The sequence below is a fragment of the Doryrhamphus excisus genome, chromosome 13, assembly GCF_030265055.1.
Source record: "Doryrhamphus excisus isolate RoL2022-K1 chromosome 13, RoL_Dexc_1.0, whole genome shotgun sequence".
NCBI classification, from domain to species: Eukaryota; Metazoa; Chordata; class Actinopteri; order Syngnathiformes; family Syngnathidae; genus Doryrhamphus; species Doryrhamphus excisus.
The window spans coordinates 12,039,457-12,058,024 of record NC_080478.1 but is presented as its reverse complement, the minus strand read 5'-3'; the positions used below and the strand labels follow the sequence as shown (position 1 = coordinate 12,058,024).

General features: G+C 38.6%; 1 protein-coding gene across 4 annotated transcripts in view; it reads right to left on the bottom strand.

The window, feature by feature from the left end:
• The window catches only part of babam2 (BRISC and BRCA1 A complex member 2), a 98,431-nt gene that overhangs the window by 10,050 nt on the left and 69,813 nt on the right, over positions 1-18,568 (bottom strand). For all 4 annotated transcript variants that reach the window (XR_009132327.1, XR_009132329.1, XR_009132328.1 and 1 more), the window contains 5 exons: positions 17,449-17,558; positions 8,776-8,875; positions 625-695; positions 421-503; positions 113-266 (listed from right to left, as the gene is read on the bottom strand). Coding sequence is in view for 1 of the 4 variants with exons in the window: in XM_058089944.1 (XP_057945927.1) it covers positions 113-266; positions 421-503; positions 625-695; positions 8,776-8,875; positions 17,449-17,558 (518 nt within the window). In the remaining 3 variants the exon portion in view is untranslated. The remainder of the gene's footprint in view (positions 1-112; positions 267-420; positions 504-624; positions 696-8,775; positions 8,876-17,448; positions 17,559-18,568) is intronic.

Genomic DNA, 18,568 nt, shown 5'->3' with positions numbered 1-18,568 from the left:
AACAATGTACAACATAATTATAAACAATATATAATATATTTAAGCAAACTTGATGAATCATGTCAGGGACCCTTTAAGTCTGAACAACATCTATTGTAACATTTCTGCTTACTTTGCCCTCTTGGCCATCTCATTGCCGTCCCAGCGTGGGCTGTAAGGATACGACTTTTGCACCTGAGAATAAAGCTGCCCGCTGCTGGTGAAGTGGTATACAGACTGGAACGTGAGGGTGGGTTGGTCTCTGGGAAAGTATAATGGGAGATCCACTGCAAAGTAGAGGAGGGCACAATGAAGGTCATGATGGGACTGAGAAGAAGAGGTTGAGCTATCGATATCACAGATGTAATGCAAGTCGGGGGAAAAAAAAAAAGCACACCTCACAATAGGCCACTTTGATTTTTTTTTTTTTAATGCACCTACCGTGTACTAGGAAGCAAAAATCTTTCCACATGAGTAGAAGAGTAAGCTTTGTAAATCCCTCAGCATCATACTCCACCACTCCCCTGCAATAACACACAGACTGATTATACACACCATGAAGTCTGGTAAAAGATTAGAGGCAGAGACAAATGAATGGTCGCTGAAGCCTTGAGTAGAGGATGTGATCCTCTCTTGTTAACTCACATTCCAAAGTGGCTGAGGAATGCAGCAATGTACTCCCGCCTCTTGTGGTAGCCTTGGATGACATACTGCACCTTCACACAACAAAACGGGGGATTACTTTAATACTACTGCAAAAAAAACAAAATAGATGAGGCGCGACAGCAGTGCTCATGTGATGAAGTGAGAAGTTGCAAGGCATTTAAGAAATCAAATGAGAGAAAAAAACAACCAAAGTAAATACGGAAAACTGTATTTTGTATACAACTTGAGTAATTGTTATGCATCCATAAAAATGATAAAAATGTCAACCCTTTTCTCTTCAATTTCCATTGCCCAAAACAATCCTCACATACTCATTCATAGTTTAAAACATAAAATGTATAGGTATTCACCACTAATGAATGATCATCTAATACGATTAATGAACACATGGAATTGCCAGTTGCAGCACACGACTATGATGCATGCAAGGACCACCAAGCATAAAAAGCATAAAAAAACAACGTGAAAATTGTGCACCTTCTATAAACTATTACCAACTTATTCTGAATGATGAAAAAAGGCCCATTTTGTGAGAATTCACACATTTGAGGGACTGTGATTGCTGAAACATGAATGTACGGGGATCCACTGTACAGTAATGTGTTACTTTTATTTATTATGTCATTATAATAATATGCCAACTTTCATACAAATATAAGTGATGGTGAATGGTGAACGACAAAGAGTAAAATGTTTAAAATGATCAAACATGATTACCCTCTATATACTATATACTATACTATACTATATAATTTAAAAGTTTTATACTTACACATTCGTATTATTACCAGCATTATTGGGGTATGACAGAAAATAACAGTGAACTCAACTTCTACAGTGTAAGTACTGAATATAACTACATACATATATGTAGTTATATGTACATTATTTTACACAAACACACATTTTATACAGTAAAAGAAGCATACTGTGTTCATTTATTAGCTGAGATTTGACATGACATTAGTTTGAGGGAAGAGCTGCTGCCTATATGGGTATCATTTGATACCGGACGTTATCAGTAATGAAGTGCTGGACAATATTGCTATATTGGATAAGCCAATATCTAGCTTCTATAGTTTCAGGTGTTTTGGTCTGAAAAGGCAAGCTGAGAGACATGCACAGCGAACCTGCCCAGAATGTAAACAAAGCAGTGGAAGGGAGAAAGATTAACAAGGGTGAAGGTTGTAATGCTTGCTTTCAGTTGAAAACCGGATGACAAGGAGAGAACAAATAGCATTACATGCCATCTTTTTGCACACATAAGTACAACATTTTTCCTTACAACACTTGGCAGTCAAATAAGCTGGTGTTAGATTTAAAGCTCTAACATAATCTGGCCAATGTAGCTTGAAAGGAACTGTCTGTTGCAGGTATTGGCTTCCACATGAAGAGACACTTTCTGTATTTGGGTTTTTTTATATATAAAAGTTACTTGTCTAATTTCTTTCCAAACTGTGGTGTGACTTCATGAGCAAGGCACACCCTTCTAATTGGCATGGGCATAGAAATGTGCTTGTCTTAAGCCTGTGCTACATTGTACTATTTTTACAGTATTATACCATGAATGCTGGCCACACTGCATGTCATAAAATGGGTAGATCACTAATTTACTGCATGTTTACACTGTTGTCAAGGCAACGGAGAGCCGGAATTTCAAGCTTTGTGTTTATGGGAGTTGAAAAGAATATTCACATCATTTTATGGCGTTTTCCTTTCTCTGTGCTGACAGCCGTCGTCGTGGCTGAGATGATTCCTCTACATCGCTTGATATCTGTCATAGCCTGTCTTTGTTGACAAGACCTTTCTATTTTTCATCTTTGTCCTTATCTCACTACAAGATGTACAAGATGTTTTGAGCAAAGATGGCCTTTTTCTTTACCATGAATCTTTCATTTCAGACGGTCAAAATTAAACAGATATAATGTTGTAATGTTAAGTGTTGATTCCTAAAAGTATGTCAGTTGAAATAAAAAGGTGCAGCGCAGCTTCTATTGCATGTTGACAAGTGCGATTAACAATTATCTTAATTTTAAAGAAGACAAGCTCAGGGCATGGTCAAGACATGGTTGAGCAGGTGATAATGCCTGCAGCCAGGGAGCTAGCCAACCATGAAGGAGACTTGCTCCAGACAAATGAGGAGAACAAGCAGACGACTAGAAGAAAAACAGCTCAAGCAGTCACAAACTAGACAAGCACATAAAGTCACAGAAGCAGCATGCAGCTGTGTGATGCCTATTGCTTACATCTAACACTATATTCTATAGTTGTCCAGAAATAGCATTTTAATAGCATCACACATTTCAATTACTTTAGTCCTCCGCGTTGGCTTTCCTATAGTCTACTTTCAGACGATGCCATCTGGTCATTTTAGGCCACACAGAGGATTATTATTATTATTCATGCACACCTCGGGGTTCAGAAAAAAAAACTCTGTCCACATGAAAATATATGTTGCATGCCAAGCACATGTCCAATCACAATTATAAAAGCAACATATTTCGTACTCTGACACCTCAGCAGAGATGTACATTAAATGTACATTTGATGTGTCATTATGCGTGAAATCAATACGACACCAGGATGCAGAGACAAGAGCAAGTTTTTGTGGAAAAAACTTTTGTTATGAGAATAAATCAAAATATTATGGGAATAAGTCATAATTACGAGAATACATTGTCTAGGAAGAATGCTGAAATTAAATTAACAGGCGTAACTTTATGAGAATGACGTCACACCTTTAGAGAAAAAAGGTGAGAAAAACACTAGTAATATCAGAAAAACTAATGTATTATATGTATATATTTAAAAAGTCATAATGTAATTATAAACATACAAAAATACACAAAATACAAGTCATTTTTTGAAAATTAGTTTGGGAAAAGTTATAATATCATGGAAATGAAGTCAGATATTCTGGGAATAATATCATTCATTTATTCATTCATTCATTTTCTACCGCTTATCCTCACAAGGGTGGAATAATATCATAATATGAAAAAAATATTGAACTATATAAATATATATTATGATTGAAATATTTGGAAAATTTATTTAAAAACAACAACAGAAGAAACGGAAAGAAATAAGCAAAGAAAGAAGTTCATACTCATCAGCTTTTTCAACGATATCATGAGATGCAGTTTTTTTTCTTGAAATATATGAAACCTTAAAAAATATCAAAGTGGCCTTTGCACCCTTTCATTTTTCTGTATGTGGCCCTCAGTGGAAAACGTTTAGACACCCCTCATTAAACTGTTCATCAGCTGATCAAAATTTAAGACCATGGCTCCCAGAAAAACAAAACAAAACCAAAAAACCTAAAACCCAAGTCAAAAAATTATTATTATTATTATGGTCTCACTCCCATCTCTTCTTTTTGCATTTTGAAGCTCTCATTAAGATCCCACATTGCAAAATTAAGTAATTTCTGGCAATTTTTCGTTTGTTCTGAAGTGTACATGACCACGGTTATTCATAAAATATGTAGGATTGGTTCTGTTTTTTAACGTATCTCTGATTGTGATGAGTCTATTCTCTTGCAAAGGCTCTAACACAGACATTCTGCATGACTCAGCTCACTGCTAAATTATGTTTACATGGGACAGCGTAGACAGCCATTTAGCTTTGCTCGTAAGCAGCAAGGCCACAGACTTGCTAATATGTTTATTTAATGCAGTGTCTGTATGCATGTATACGTGCGCCATGTGGGTGACTTAACTTTCACACCCATACTGAGAAAGGGTCTCCCGCCTCCATCTCGTTGTGATTTGTTGTTGTTGTAATGGCGGCATTGAGCATTTGGGTGATGCAACACAGGTGATGTTGCTCAGCAGGTATTCAAACCTGCCCGCACCCATGACTGCTTCCCACGCACAACGATTTACTATGTTTGCGCTTGTGTCTGTGCAGGGTAGTGTGAAGAAATATCATCACCGGAAGTGCTTCCTGCTGTGCGGTGAAGACATCTCTGTCTTAAAAACATTCATACCACCCGCCTCTTTTTACCTTCTAAAGAACAGCTGACCAGACATGTGACTTCACAGTTATGCCTGTATGTAAGAGCTGTCAAATATATGCAAACTACAAGTGCATTTGCAATTACTTTTATTATACCGCTATACCAGATGGCACTAGGGAGAACACACAAAAACTGAAGTGGAAGAAAATATGAGCATGTATTAGTTCTAATGCATCAAACCTTTTTTACTGACATCAGGTAATTAGGTTTGTGCATTTAGAAGTGAGCCCTGAGTTTTTTCTAACACTGAGTTCATCAATGACATCAATGAGACCGAGACTTTCTTATATGGGCTGCAGATTGCCTTCTGTCAGTAAATGTAGACCTACGTTTCAGGAAGTCTAAGAGAGCACTTGGGAATGTGACAAATCACAGCAGAGTGGGTAGAATAAATTAAACAAACCATTTGAGTGGGAAGCAGGAAATCCATAGAAACACTGCAGTAAGAGGTGCAGGCACTGGAAGATCTAGAAAGCTAGATCTTCTGTGCGGGTGATCGTGTGTAGCTGCTCAAGAGGAGTCCAAGGCCGGACATTAGTATATACTATTAGTACACAGTATATGTAACAATTAGTAATTAGTATATAAAAAAAAGTACATACTGTATGTAAGTACATGAATTTGTCATTGATTGAAAACTAAAAGTAGGACTGCATTAAGCTGGATTTTGAAAGCTTGAAACAGGATGAACAGAGCCAACCATCCAACTACTGTTGGATGATAACTAAAATACAAATACTAGTTATCATTACTGAATGTATGACCGCTAATGGGATAGAAAGCCACTGTTGAAAAAAGTGATGTTGCCCAAATGAAAAAGAAGATTTTTGTCGTAGCTTTGCAAATTACCACAAACACACCATCTCTACCGTGAAGCATGGTAATGGCAACATCATGTTGTATGCAATAATTGTAATAATGAGGACAATCTGTTTCTACCTGCAAGAGCAATACAACTTGGGAGAAGATATTTTCCAGCAACGACCCCAAGAATGCAAAAAAAAGTCTACATGAACTGGTTCAAAAACAACAGTTAAATAATGCCCAATTTCACAAACCATAAATGGTGTCTACATTCTTGTTATAGTCAACACAACCTCACCTTTGTTGGCACTCTATTTCAAAAGCCCTCTTAAACCCCTTTCATGTCATGTCACCATTATGCGCTCATGGTTTGTGCGTTTCCTCCCCTTTGCACGAAAGAAGAAAACCATTGTGTGTTACTGCGAGACCAGAAGGCAATTCTGTAGAAGAAGGATGTACAACACACGACACAAGGCCTGCACTACAACATGCAGATGTTATGTGTGTCATGCATATTTTGATTACATTTACAGGATAAGTTTCCTTTTCCAAATGTGTTTCATTGTCTATTTGCAGTTTTCTGACGATGGCCCCAGGCCTGAGAGCAAAGACAAAACTATCGCTTTAGTATTGGCAAAAACAGAGGTTGACTGATTTGTCACTTTCAACTTTTGGACTTCAGTTCATCATAACATGGCAATATACTTCAGAAAGCAAACAATGCAGGACCAAGTTAGTCTTTAGTGATATCTTTTTAAAGCGGGCCTATTGTACTTTTTCCACTTTTCTGACCTGTAAATGTAGTTAGAATGTTGTATTCTCATGTTTAACGATGCCAAAATTTCAGATAATGAGGTTTGCGCATTTGGAAGTGAGCCTTGAAAGGAGTTTGGGATGGCTCAAAACGCTCGTTTTCAAAATGCGTGGTTTAACTGATCCTTTATGATGTCACAGAGGGGCGGACTTCCTTATATATAAGATCTCTGCCCTCTCCCAAGCTCTGCTTCCCCCGCCCTTCCCCAAGTTCTCCATCTCTATGTACTTCTGTTTTACTTCCGCTCAGGCAGAAGTTATTGTATTTGGTGATTCCCAGCAAGAGAAAAATATTTTAATCTGTTGCGGTCAAATACACTATGTAATTTAAGGTGAATTCACATAGAGAACTTTCCTGTATTTCTGACGACACTTAAATGTTGCTAACAATATCCACGTATTGATTTTTTGGTCTTTCTGTTCATTTAGACCACATGTAGGCACATAATAATGATGCTGTTGTGATGTTTACAGTGTCCGTGAATGCACCTTGCAGTCGTGTGGTGGAAATGAGAACATTTTGTTCCGAGGACAAACGGAAAGACATACTTTATATGGTGTTGGAATTGCCCTGCTGTTGATGTGTTCACTGCCTGTGGGGATAATATACTGTGCTTCTATCTGCCGTCATAACAGAGAGGTGTGGCCTTCCATGACGTGCATGTGTTAATTACATTTGTAATTAAAAATGAAAAATATTCACCATTAACACATTTTTTGACAGCTTTAATATAATCGAGAAAGCTTAAGAAAGTTGACGAAAACCTGTCCAATCACTTCCATCTCCGATATTAGGCAAGCATTCCTGTCACACCCTTAGAATATTGAGTCAATATGCTCACAAAAGGTGTCCAACGTGTCACTTAAGGTCATTTTGCATCGCAGGGTCTTTTTCTTCACACCAGGAACTTTACCTTTGAACTATGCTGGATCTATAAGTTGTGTAGCATTACTAACTCAGACCCATTATTTTTAAAAAAAATGAGTACATTAGGTAGGGTTTGGAAAGATAAACCAGTACAACCAAATATCCTGTTTGACAAGTGAGAGATATGGCTGCGTTGGTAACAGTTATGAATCGGCTATAAATCCTTAGAATAATCAATTGCCGGTGTGTCGACAATGCAAGAGCCTGGACTGACAGCAAAACAATTGTGGCGCATGCTCTGTAGTGTACCATCACTGAAGACGAAAATGGATGTGAAAAGTGGTGGTGCCCTAGCCCATCATTAACAAAACAAATATCTAAAGTTTGCATGTCTTTGGATTTTACAAGAAGGATGGAAAATTTAAAAGCCATAGCATTTATAAGCGAGGCAGAGCAGCTCTAAGGTACACTGGTAGCACAAGCGAGACTAACAAAGATGAGTATGGCAGCCTTTTTTTAGGGCTGCTTTTGTGGTTTGCAACACGTTTACTTTTAAATATTGCATATTTGTTACCTGCCTAGAGTGTTCAAAATATATCGCTTTTGAATCGTATTGTAACCCGTGTATGTAGAGACGTATCGAATCATCTATCACAAAGAGATATGCAAACCTATTAAATGGCCTGTGATGTGCATGTTAACTTCCCAATCCTGCATGTTGCTTCTGCAGTCAGCAGCCTGATTTCCATAAATGTTCCAGGAACCTTTCTGCTGTGCATACACAAAATTCAATCGGCCACAGGAACCAGTTACTTTTTTTTTTTCCAGGAACTACAATTACCAAGAACCATAAGTTCCTAAACATGGATGAAAAGGGACCTTAAATAGACCGAATGTTAAATTTGTTGATCTGTTTTACAATCCTGAAGGCTATGTAATCCAGGCTATTTATCAAGAATGATAAATCTATATGCAGAGCATACTGCTGACGTGTGAGCTGATATGAGTTAAAGATGGTTTATTTTACATTGTTGTCTTGAGAATTCTTCCAACAGAAGATAAAATTCCATGTTTCTCTCCGGTGTGCAGGCAGCTGTTCTAACCCTGCTGGGTTTAAACAGCCACAGGCATAGGAGGTCACGCAGGGACATCCACACATAGGAGTCAAGGTAAATAGGCAAAGAATATAGCTGAAGCAATGTTTATTATGTGTGAACGTGTTTATGCATGGGAAGGGGGTGGTGGTACATGTTGTCTTCCCCTGAGGAAAAATGGCATTACATCCCGACCACACTGCATAGCTACCTGTCAACCTGTGGAAACCAAAGAGCGACCAGACAGCCTGTGGATGTTAGCCAGAGCGCCCACATGGGCAGATGACGGACACGTGTGCATGAATGCACAAACACGAGCTTGACAAAAAAAAAGCAATCTTGAATCTTGATTGAATACACATTTTGTGGTAGCACTTGAAAGTATGCATGGATAAACAATAAAATTGACTGTGTGGTTAGGATTGTTTTGTTCTGACTGGGTTTGATTAAAAATACTTGCACACAGACACCGTAGACGTTCTAGAGCTTAGAATAACAACTAAGCAACATGGACAATGAATTTTTTTTACCTTGTTGGTAAGCAACTGGCACACTTGTGGGACATAGTCAATCAAGCATCCTCCACTGGGGAATGCTGGGATATGAAGTGCAGACGAGCCTCCCAGGGCACTGTTTGAAAAAAAAAAAAAAAAGAAATCTGTAAGTTTATCATTAGATATATTGGGAACAACACTGTGATTGGTACAAGGGACCTTTTGGGATCATTGACATGATGAACTGCTATGTGATCAACCAGTCTTAATCCTACGTTTTATTCATCCATCTATTCCTTTTCATGGGTGAGGGGAAGCTTGAGGCTATCTCAGCTGATCTGGGGTGAAAGGTAGACAACACCCTGGGGTGATCGTGATTGGGGGCATTGACTGGGAATATCGCCTACACTAACTGCATAAAAGTGATTTATGTGAAACAATGCTCTACCAAATGTTATACCAAATCTAATCAAAATTAAAAACAAATGTGTAACTCAGGCTTCCGGCTTACACTTTCATTTTTTCTCCTTTTTTTGTCTTTTGACAACATTTCTGTCTTGCAGCACAGCTCCATTAGTGATTATTGTATGCTCGTTTAATCAGGAAATCTGCTGCTGCAGCTCCCCAATGACTAACCAACTGAGATAGTCATTCTCTCATTTTTCTTTCATCTGGGGCAAAATAAAAATGGAATACCCTGAGGACGGGTTAAATGTCTGAAAGAGCTGCTTACTGGCTTTTATTGCTTTTTTTTCTGTTGCTGCTTTCTATTTTCATCACATTCTTCATTATAGCAGGATGCACAGGCCATTTAGAAATGTTATGTCATTTTTAAGTAGACAATTACGGTTAAGCATGCAAAGAAAAATGCCTTAATATAACATCATGCAGCATTACACTAAATGTCACACATGACTCACATACTTTGGGGAGTGATGCTTAATTTATCAAAAATGAACAAACAATAATAATGTGAAGTGAATCACACAGTGACAGTGAAGATCCCAAGAATTCCCTCTTATCAGCGATCCATATGGAGAAAAGTGACATTACTCTTCCCCTCATGTTGACTGACTGAAAAGCTGATGTCAAACCAACATTCCAGAGAACTGTGTAGTATCAAAAATAAATACGGACATGGGAGTAATAGGGAGGAAGGTGGAGCATGGAATCATGTGTTTCACCTTACTGTCATCATCCAAACCCTTATATCTTGATGGGAAAAGGTCTTACAGAGTTCACTGACACGTCAACAGTGACCGGACTCATAGTTTTGACTCGGGTGGATTCAGATTAAACTCTGAATGCCCTTCTTTGTTGAAATCTTTAGGTTCCTCCTTTTCTGCTCTGTGGCTGCAACATCTTCACACCCAGAAGTTTAACCTGTTTGCAACTGAATCTATAAAAGGTGCCAAAAACTGGTATAAAGCTTCTTGTCAAAATTTGTTTTTTTCAGAAGTGCAAAAAAGACTATTTCCAGTAGGCTTTGTGCAAATAATCAGCATTAGCCTGTGCATTTTGCCATACACCAACCAACGTTCGATTGGAAACTGTTCACAGCAGTGAAAGGAGAAGGCTTTGAAAGGGAAAATCTAAATAATGCCCATCTATCCACCCACAGTTCTAAGAATAGCGTTACATCATTCACATGGAAATGAAGACCCAGGAACAAAATACACAGTGGTTTGTTCGTCACTCATTTGCGTCAACGGATTGTTTAGTTTCCTTTTAGAACTCTCTTTTGAAAGGAGACTAATTAGACACTGGTCATTCAAACAATTTATTCAAGTAGGTTTCCACCAGCGACACAGCTCTCACCTCTAGCCGAGTCAAGTCATCATCAAGACTCACATGACCCCTCTGAGCAATGCAGCTTACTGTATGACATATTTACAGTAGCTCTGTAAATCAACATATGAAACACACACACTCATGATTTATGACAGCATTGCCTATGACTTCATCAACTAGCAAGATTATGTTCAGTGACTCAGGTGGATAGTGACGAGCCTCCGTTTGTTTATGGGAGGGATTCACCCGTGTGCACGTTTGTGTGCATACAGTGACAGCATTAAAACACATAAAAGCTCAGTAGCAAATGGGACTGACGTGAATCATTACCAAAGTGAAAGATGAAGCCAGAAAGGAAATGAAGATGTGTTTCAAAGTAGCAACACTTTCATTCACATTGCCTCCTCCATTATATTATAAACAAACTTCAAACCCACCAGTCTTGCATATTTGACTTAGTAACACAGGTTTGTCAGGAATTCTCACGAACACAGAGTTACCACTGTATTTGATTAATCAAAATACTATATGAACTGTATGTATGTTTTGCTTTTTTGACACTTATTTCAACAGAAATTTCAGCCTTAACATGAGGTGAGAGATGAAAAAATTGGAAGTCGCCAAGCTTCACGAAACAAACTGTTTTTCTGCATTAAGACAATGCTCTATTAACTAATATTTATGTGTTAATTGGCTGTAAAAGCATCATCATAGAAATTTCATTTACAGCAGCCTTGTTCAAGTTGGTCAAATACACCAATGAAGAAATTCTATAATAGAAAGTCTATAATAAGACTTAAAAGAAGTCCAGATAAGTCGCAGTCTAAAACACCACCGAGTGAGTGAAAGAAGAACACATAATGCAGAAGTTTTCAAGGAGACAAGGTAAAGGAAAGTGCTATGAGTTCCCAAGAGTCAGACAAGTGTCTGCAAAGGCATAGTGTACTGTCAAGTGGGTTTGCTAGTTAGCGATACATTTATTTCATCGGACTGGCAATTTCAGACTGTGTCAAGATGCTTTTCAAACCTTGAAAAATATTTGATGGAAATGCAAAGAATTTCAAAAGGCCATAAAACACCTAGACAGACCCTGGAGAAGGGACACACAAACTGCTCACCCACACACAGACATGTACACACAAACACACACACACATCAGCACCCAGGCAAGCCTGAACACACAAACATGTGAGCAGGCACCTAAAGGCAAATGCAGATACACAAACATTAGTGCACTGCAGCCTAAAACTGTCTCTCTGCGTTGAGTTCTCTGGGCTCCTAAATCTGGTTTGGGGGCAGAGACGGTGCCCACTCGATTCTTTTATGCAATGCAGCAGGTTTTCTGGGGGAAGAAAGATGTATCCAGCTCATCTCATGGGCTTGGTACAATCAGTAAAAGAGAAGTGAACATGAAAAGATCGATGAGTTTGCCTATGAAATAGCTGTAGCAGGAGCCATATTAGCAATAATACAAAATTATTTTGCAATGACAGCTGTTGGGACAAATTATAAATAATAAACACTCTGTTACTCCGGTTAGTTATTACTATTAAACACAAGTTATGAAAAACACTGGGAAATGTGCGACAATGAGGGAAAAAAAGTAAAAATTGAGAAATTATGGACTCGGGTCTCTCCTTCACACTTCACGGCCTCCACACTTCTGAGATGACTTTTGTTCATTCATTGTGTGAAGAACATACAGTTGTGGTCATAACTTTAAATACATTCACCATGGGCATGAAGATCTTGTTTTTTCCCCAAAATATTTGATGATAACATTTTTTAATATAAAGATCTTATTAATGTTGGGACTATAATACCAATTCTGACAAGAAGAGTCAAATATCCGTCCACAATGATGCATAAGAAGCTTGCTTACAGCTACAGAAAGTGTCTGGGTGTGAGATTACATTTGCTAAATTTGAGCCTATGTGTGTAATTTTGAACCTAGCCAAACTCAAGTTAGACAAAATCCCAAAACAATTGAACTTGTGCAAACAATTCTTGTTTATAAAGGATTGAAAATGAACAATGTACAGTGATGCCTTAGTTAATGTCATGAATCCATTCCAGAGGGTCAGACTCAAAGCACAATGGACTATAACTATAAGAAAATTTCCCCACAGAAAATAATGTAAACGCAATTAATCTGTTCCCAATACCCATATATATAATATACAGACAATATTTATGTCTTTAAAATGATGTGCTATTTTTACCTCAGGATGCCGTACTCATGCTACACTGTGACGCTCAAGTCAACCTATTACGTGATGCTGGTCGAATGCCAATTAATTATTTCTCATCAATTCTAAAATGGATAATTTTTTCACAAGGAATAATGAAAAAAAAAAGAAATAATGTTGATAATGACATTAGAAATAATGCCAGCGATGTCTCTGCTGGAGTATTAATCATCCACCAAGACATTCCATGGATCCAAACCTCATTTTCCGTTTATGGGAACTCTGCTCTCCCAAACTCCGTGATGACAACTGTTACCAGATACATTATATAGTCTGTTTCACTTTTGCACATTTAAAAAAATTGCACAAGCCATCGTAGATCACCTGTAACATGCCCACTAATTGTACGTGCATTTTTTTTTTAGTTTGCTCACACAATTTAGCTTGTTATTCTGGATCTTAGTAGATCAGATACAATATGTTGTGTTTGGGAATCAGCTGCCTCGTGATGACAAAATCGACAAGAATGTCATTTTGTGTGAAGCTGTAGAATATGGAGAGTCCCATTTAGAATACAATACTAATTTTACCACCTTCTCAATTTCTTTTGAAGACAAATACCCAAAGACGCCTCCGCAACCTGCCTTGTTTTTCCTCACATTTTTTAAATGTCTACCTTTATTAGGAAGCACATCTCGCCTGCATGGAACATGGGTTTTCACTGTATCGTTCCTTCAAGGTGGCCGATAAAACATTATGTAACAAATGAATCTTAAGCAAGGTGAACATTTTGTTGACATTTTAAAATCAATAATTGCTACGGAAAAAGAAGCACATACAGTCCCCATCAAAGAAACAAGCCGATGCACCAGGCCTCATACACAGTGCAATATTGGTAAAAATGTGGGTGTCTTTCAGGCTACTTCAGCATCTGTTTCTTCCCTTGCTGTTCTGTGAGGCCGAAAACATTACGGCGAAGGGCTGTTTGAAGACAGCGGAAGAAAACTCAGTTAGAAAGAGCAAGAAAGAGGGAGCAAGTGGGAATAGAAATGCTGTAGCTCAGGGGGGCAAGTTTTTGTTCGGAGCGCTTAGATACAAGCCTCTGCCGAAGGAGAATGAAAGTAAGCTATCAAACAACCCAGAAGTGATGGGAGAGAAGAGAAGAGAGGTGAGAGGAAGAGAAAATGAGAGAGACTGGGAAATGTTCTCCTCTCCAGTGTGTTGCTTTTTTTTTTAAACTTCTTTCCTTTCTGTGTTTCAGTCGAGTGAGCGACGACCTTGCTGGGTAGAGCACAGTGCTTCTCTTGCTTTTAAGTCCCACTCACTCACTCATTTCCCTTTGAGGATCAGCCAGAGGGATCAGCGGAGGAGAGGGAGTGATAGAAAACGAAGAGAGATGGCGAAAGAGGAGACAAGCTGCAGACGTGTAGAAAAAAGGGAAGGAAGCGGTTGGGGGGGGGGGTGGCGAGATAAGACAGAGGGAGCAACAGTTAGAAACTGGAAACAAATTTTGGGTAAGAATCAAGGCAGACAGGGTAACACGAAAGGACAGATGGATGCTGGTGGAAAAAAAAAGCAGGATGAATGGTCAGACAACAAAGATGCAAATAAACTAAAACATTTTGACACTGAATACATAAAGTTGCTGTTGTAATATCATGACTGAGATAGAAGCTGCAGCAGCCCGATTTCTAAAACCACTAAATAAGAACTGATTCAAACATTTTTTAAAGGTGATTTGATGGGAATTTAGCATTATTTAACATAAAAAGCAAGTCGAGTTAATGCTCTATGTCGCTGTCTATCAAAAACCCTGCTGGAAAAATACCGCAGACAAACACATTTTCCTCTTCAGCAGAGCCAATGTAGCGATAATGAGCATGCTACACAAAACTAAAAAGGGTCAGCAAGGACATGCCAGGAAACAAACAGGGCAACAGATTTGCATGAACACATGTACGTAAAAGGCGTATTAACTCACATTCCCATGTGAAATTAGGGAGCATCCATGATGAATAACGGAAAATGCAGTTATGCACAAACTCGTACACACATGCAATCATTTGTTTTTAAACAACAGTGAAGAAGCCGCCCCGGGTCATGAATTAACACACTCCCACACAGCTGACAAAAAGGTGCACAAAAGCATGTAGCTGGGTATATTCATAGAGGGCCTTGATATGCATATGTGCAAATGTCTTTAGACAAAGAAGCAACATTAGGCAGGAAGAGGAGGTTGGCAAATGAGAGTTTGGCTCAATGTGGTACTATGGAGCGTCTGCATTTGCACTGTTGCTTTCCTCATTTATCAAAACCCCCTGCTGCAGCGCCGTCAACCACCCTTTTTTCTACTCCTGCGCCAGAGAGCTTCAGTTCAAACGCTGCACCATACTGCCTTTAGCCTCCTTCTGTCTCCTCTCCTCATGCAACTGGCAGAGGAAAAGCTTGAGCGCCACAGCAAAAAGCTCCTGTAACATACATACAAACATGTATGCTCCGAGTGCAAGCAATGCGGAACTTAATACATATTCACTAGCCACCTCATCAAGGACAGCCGCACGCAAAAAAGGAGGGAAAATTTAGCTTTATATTGCACTGCAGATCTACACCACTGTACCATAAAACAATATAAAGAAAATAAATACCTCTTATTTGTCACCTAATTATGGTAAATTATTTAATAAAATAGTATATATATGATATCTTGGAAGCTGTGCTACATTATGGTTAATTACGATCTAATGGTTGTGGGTCATGAAGCCGTATAATATCTTGCATGTTTTCAAATACGTATAATTATGTTATGTTATGTTATGTTACTGTCGCTGCATGTGGAGTTAATCACATTATAATGGACATCATGAGCATGTGTCTGTTCAATGACCTACAAAAATGAAGCTATACATTAGAGAGTGGTCAGAGACAAAAGAGGGTCCATCTGATATTGTAAAAGCAACTGAAGAGGAGCAGGACAGCACAGAGAAGAGAAGGAGAGTTCATGCGGTGGTGCTGTTTGGCGAACAGGGAGGGGCAGAGGTCTGTTAACCTGGTGTGACGGGGCGTGTGCTTGTAAATAAACATCAAGCTGAGATTATTCTGAACACGAAAGCCACGACCGTGAGACCCCGAGGTCAGAGTGAGACCATACCTGGCTCTCTCTCACAAACACACACACCCTCAATGAGAGGACACCTGGTTTTGAACAAACGATAAACAAGCGACAAACGATAAACACAAACATATATTATGGTCTATCGATGTAGAATAAAACAGGCAATTATTAATACAGGCACAAATTCATGATGTGATGCAGAGGTGTGTGGTGTATATTTTATCCATGTTAACTGGAATTGAACACAAACATGTATATTTATGTTTATGTATATATTAGTGTATTAATTGCAACTAATTCATTTCAATCATTCTTGGTGCTTTATTAAAATTTTGTTAATCTTATATTTAATCTCAAATTTTACACTTTCTGCATGCAAATTGCCTTTCTAGATTTTGATTGTTAGATTTATGATCATTGTCTATTATGGTTTGAGCTTGTTTAACATCAGCTGATTGTACTTTGGAGGGCAAGGTGAGGAGCGGTGAGGAGAAGTGAAAATGGAGGCGCATATGAGAATTGCCGCTGCAATGAATGGGAAATTTACATTCCACAAAAGCCCTTATGACACCATTAATAATCCTTAATATGCCTTTTTTGTAAAGAGTTTGCATAACAACAAAGCAGCTCAAGTTTAGCCCACCACATCAACGCAAAGCACCCAGTCAAGAATGCAGCCGCAGCTAATATTGAGCAATTTATGCATGCCCTAAGAAAGCTCACAATAAACAATATATATTGACATCACATTATTTTAGACATACATAATACATAATTAACTACTTATTCACATTGGAGTAATTTTGCCCCATAACAATACTAGCTTCTTGCTTCGCAGCTGGTGTGTACTGGACGCAAAACCAGAAGGCGTTCAAGGTGCTTCACATGCTAATTAATGAGCATGATAGCGGCAACACAAAAGATAACAATTGTTATTGGATTTCTAAGGTTCCTGTACTTTGTAGATATTATCTGTGTACCAGAAATTGTGTGCATATTTAGCAAACAGCACATCAATAACGACTCACACATCATTTTACAGGATCCAATTGCAGTGAATATCAGAGCAACTCAATAAAACTATAATATTCCTGTCAGGTTTTTGTGTACCCCATCCTTTGCATGTGCACCCACATGTACTGTATTTGTTTTATCCAGATGTTTGCAGACCCACGGTCACCTGTTAGGCTGAGATGCTGGCTGTGTGTTATCCATCTGCTCGATCTGTTCAGTTTTGTGTTTCCAAGTGGTACAATTTGAGTATGCTTCACGGCAGTCTGCGTATGTGGGTTCTTTCATGCGTTAAGTGAATGTAAATATGGTGCTACAGGACATGGGTCACTTGAAATGCATGTATCGTTCCTGTAAGAAGTTTATGCTCATCAATGAATGTCATGTACATTTTTGGCCCTTAATGATTAACTCACCTGTGACCCAGAACACAATAATCTGTAGAAAATTGATGCAATTAATCAGTTAATTGATGTTGTGTTAATGTTACGCAGAGTTGATCAACAGAATTTTGTGAAATGTCCTTCCCTGAAGAAAAAAAAACTGAAACAAAATATTGATATATGCTAAATACAAATAATCAGTTGTTGAAAATGATATACTCACTGTTCGATACTTGGGGAAAGGTAAAGTTTGGGGAAAACTTGAGTAGCCTCAGCATCCTCAAAGCTCACCGACAGAAGGGCCACATCCTCTCCAGGGTCCAGTGCTGTATCCTAGAGAAAGAACATTAACAAAGGTTTTATTTCATTGTGCTACACCCATTACAGATGAGTGTTTGGGTCGTAATCCACACTTAAAAGACTAGAGGGCTGATTATTTTAAGGTTGTGTATACACAGAACGGGGCCTGAAAGTGCACACGCCACGTTCGAAGAAAACACTTGAGATCTATTAAAAAAAAACAAAACAATGCACAGACCATTGAGAGCCACCATAAGGACACGTTGGAGGCAGTGACAACTATAGACTGAAATTGGGATGAGATGACATGAATACATTACATACAATACATATTTCATCCACTATATACATTATTTTATTTTTGAAATAATGTTATATTAGGTTGGCTACAGTAAAAGGCCACTCTGCACCTTAACTGAATGAGGGGGGTCAGAAAAACAGTGTGCATTAAGAGCATTAATGATACTCCATCTATTTTTTATTCTGCTTATCCTCACTCGGGTTGGGGGGGCATGCTGGAACCTATCCCAGCTGACTTCGGGCGAGAGGTGGGGTACATACATACACCGTGGACTGGTCGCTAGCCAATGGCAGGGCATTGGCACATATATATATATGGCACATATATATACAACTGTTCACACTCACATTCATACAGACATATGGATAATCTGGAGTCGGCAATTAATCTCACATGCATGTTTGTGGGATGAATTAGAACCCCGAGAACCCACACATGGGAAAAACATGCAAACTCCACACAGCGACGTCCAAGCGGACATTCAAACCCAGATCTTCCTGATCTCCTGACTATGCCAACACTTTATCAACTATGCGGCCGCATTAACGATAATGCTGAATTGAAATAAAAACACTAATCATTTGGGAGTTTGAATACATCCTTTATTTCACCCTAAAGCCTCCATCTTGCCAATACATTGTAAACAATCCCTTGTCTCCAACAATATGAGGAAAGCCCGCTGCACAAAACAAGGACCCAAAAGGCATGGCTCGATGGTTTTGGTACGGAAGAACTTGAATGG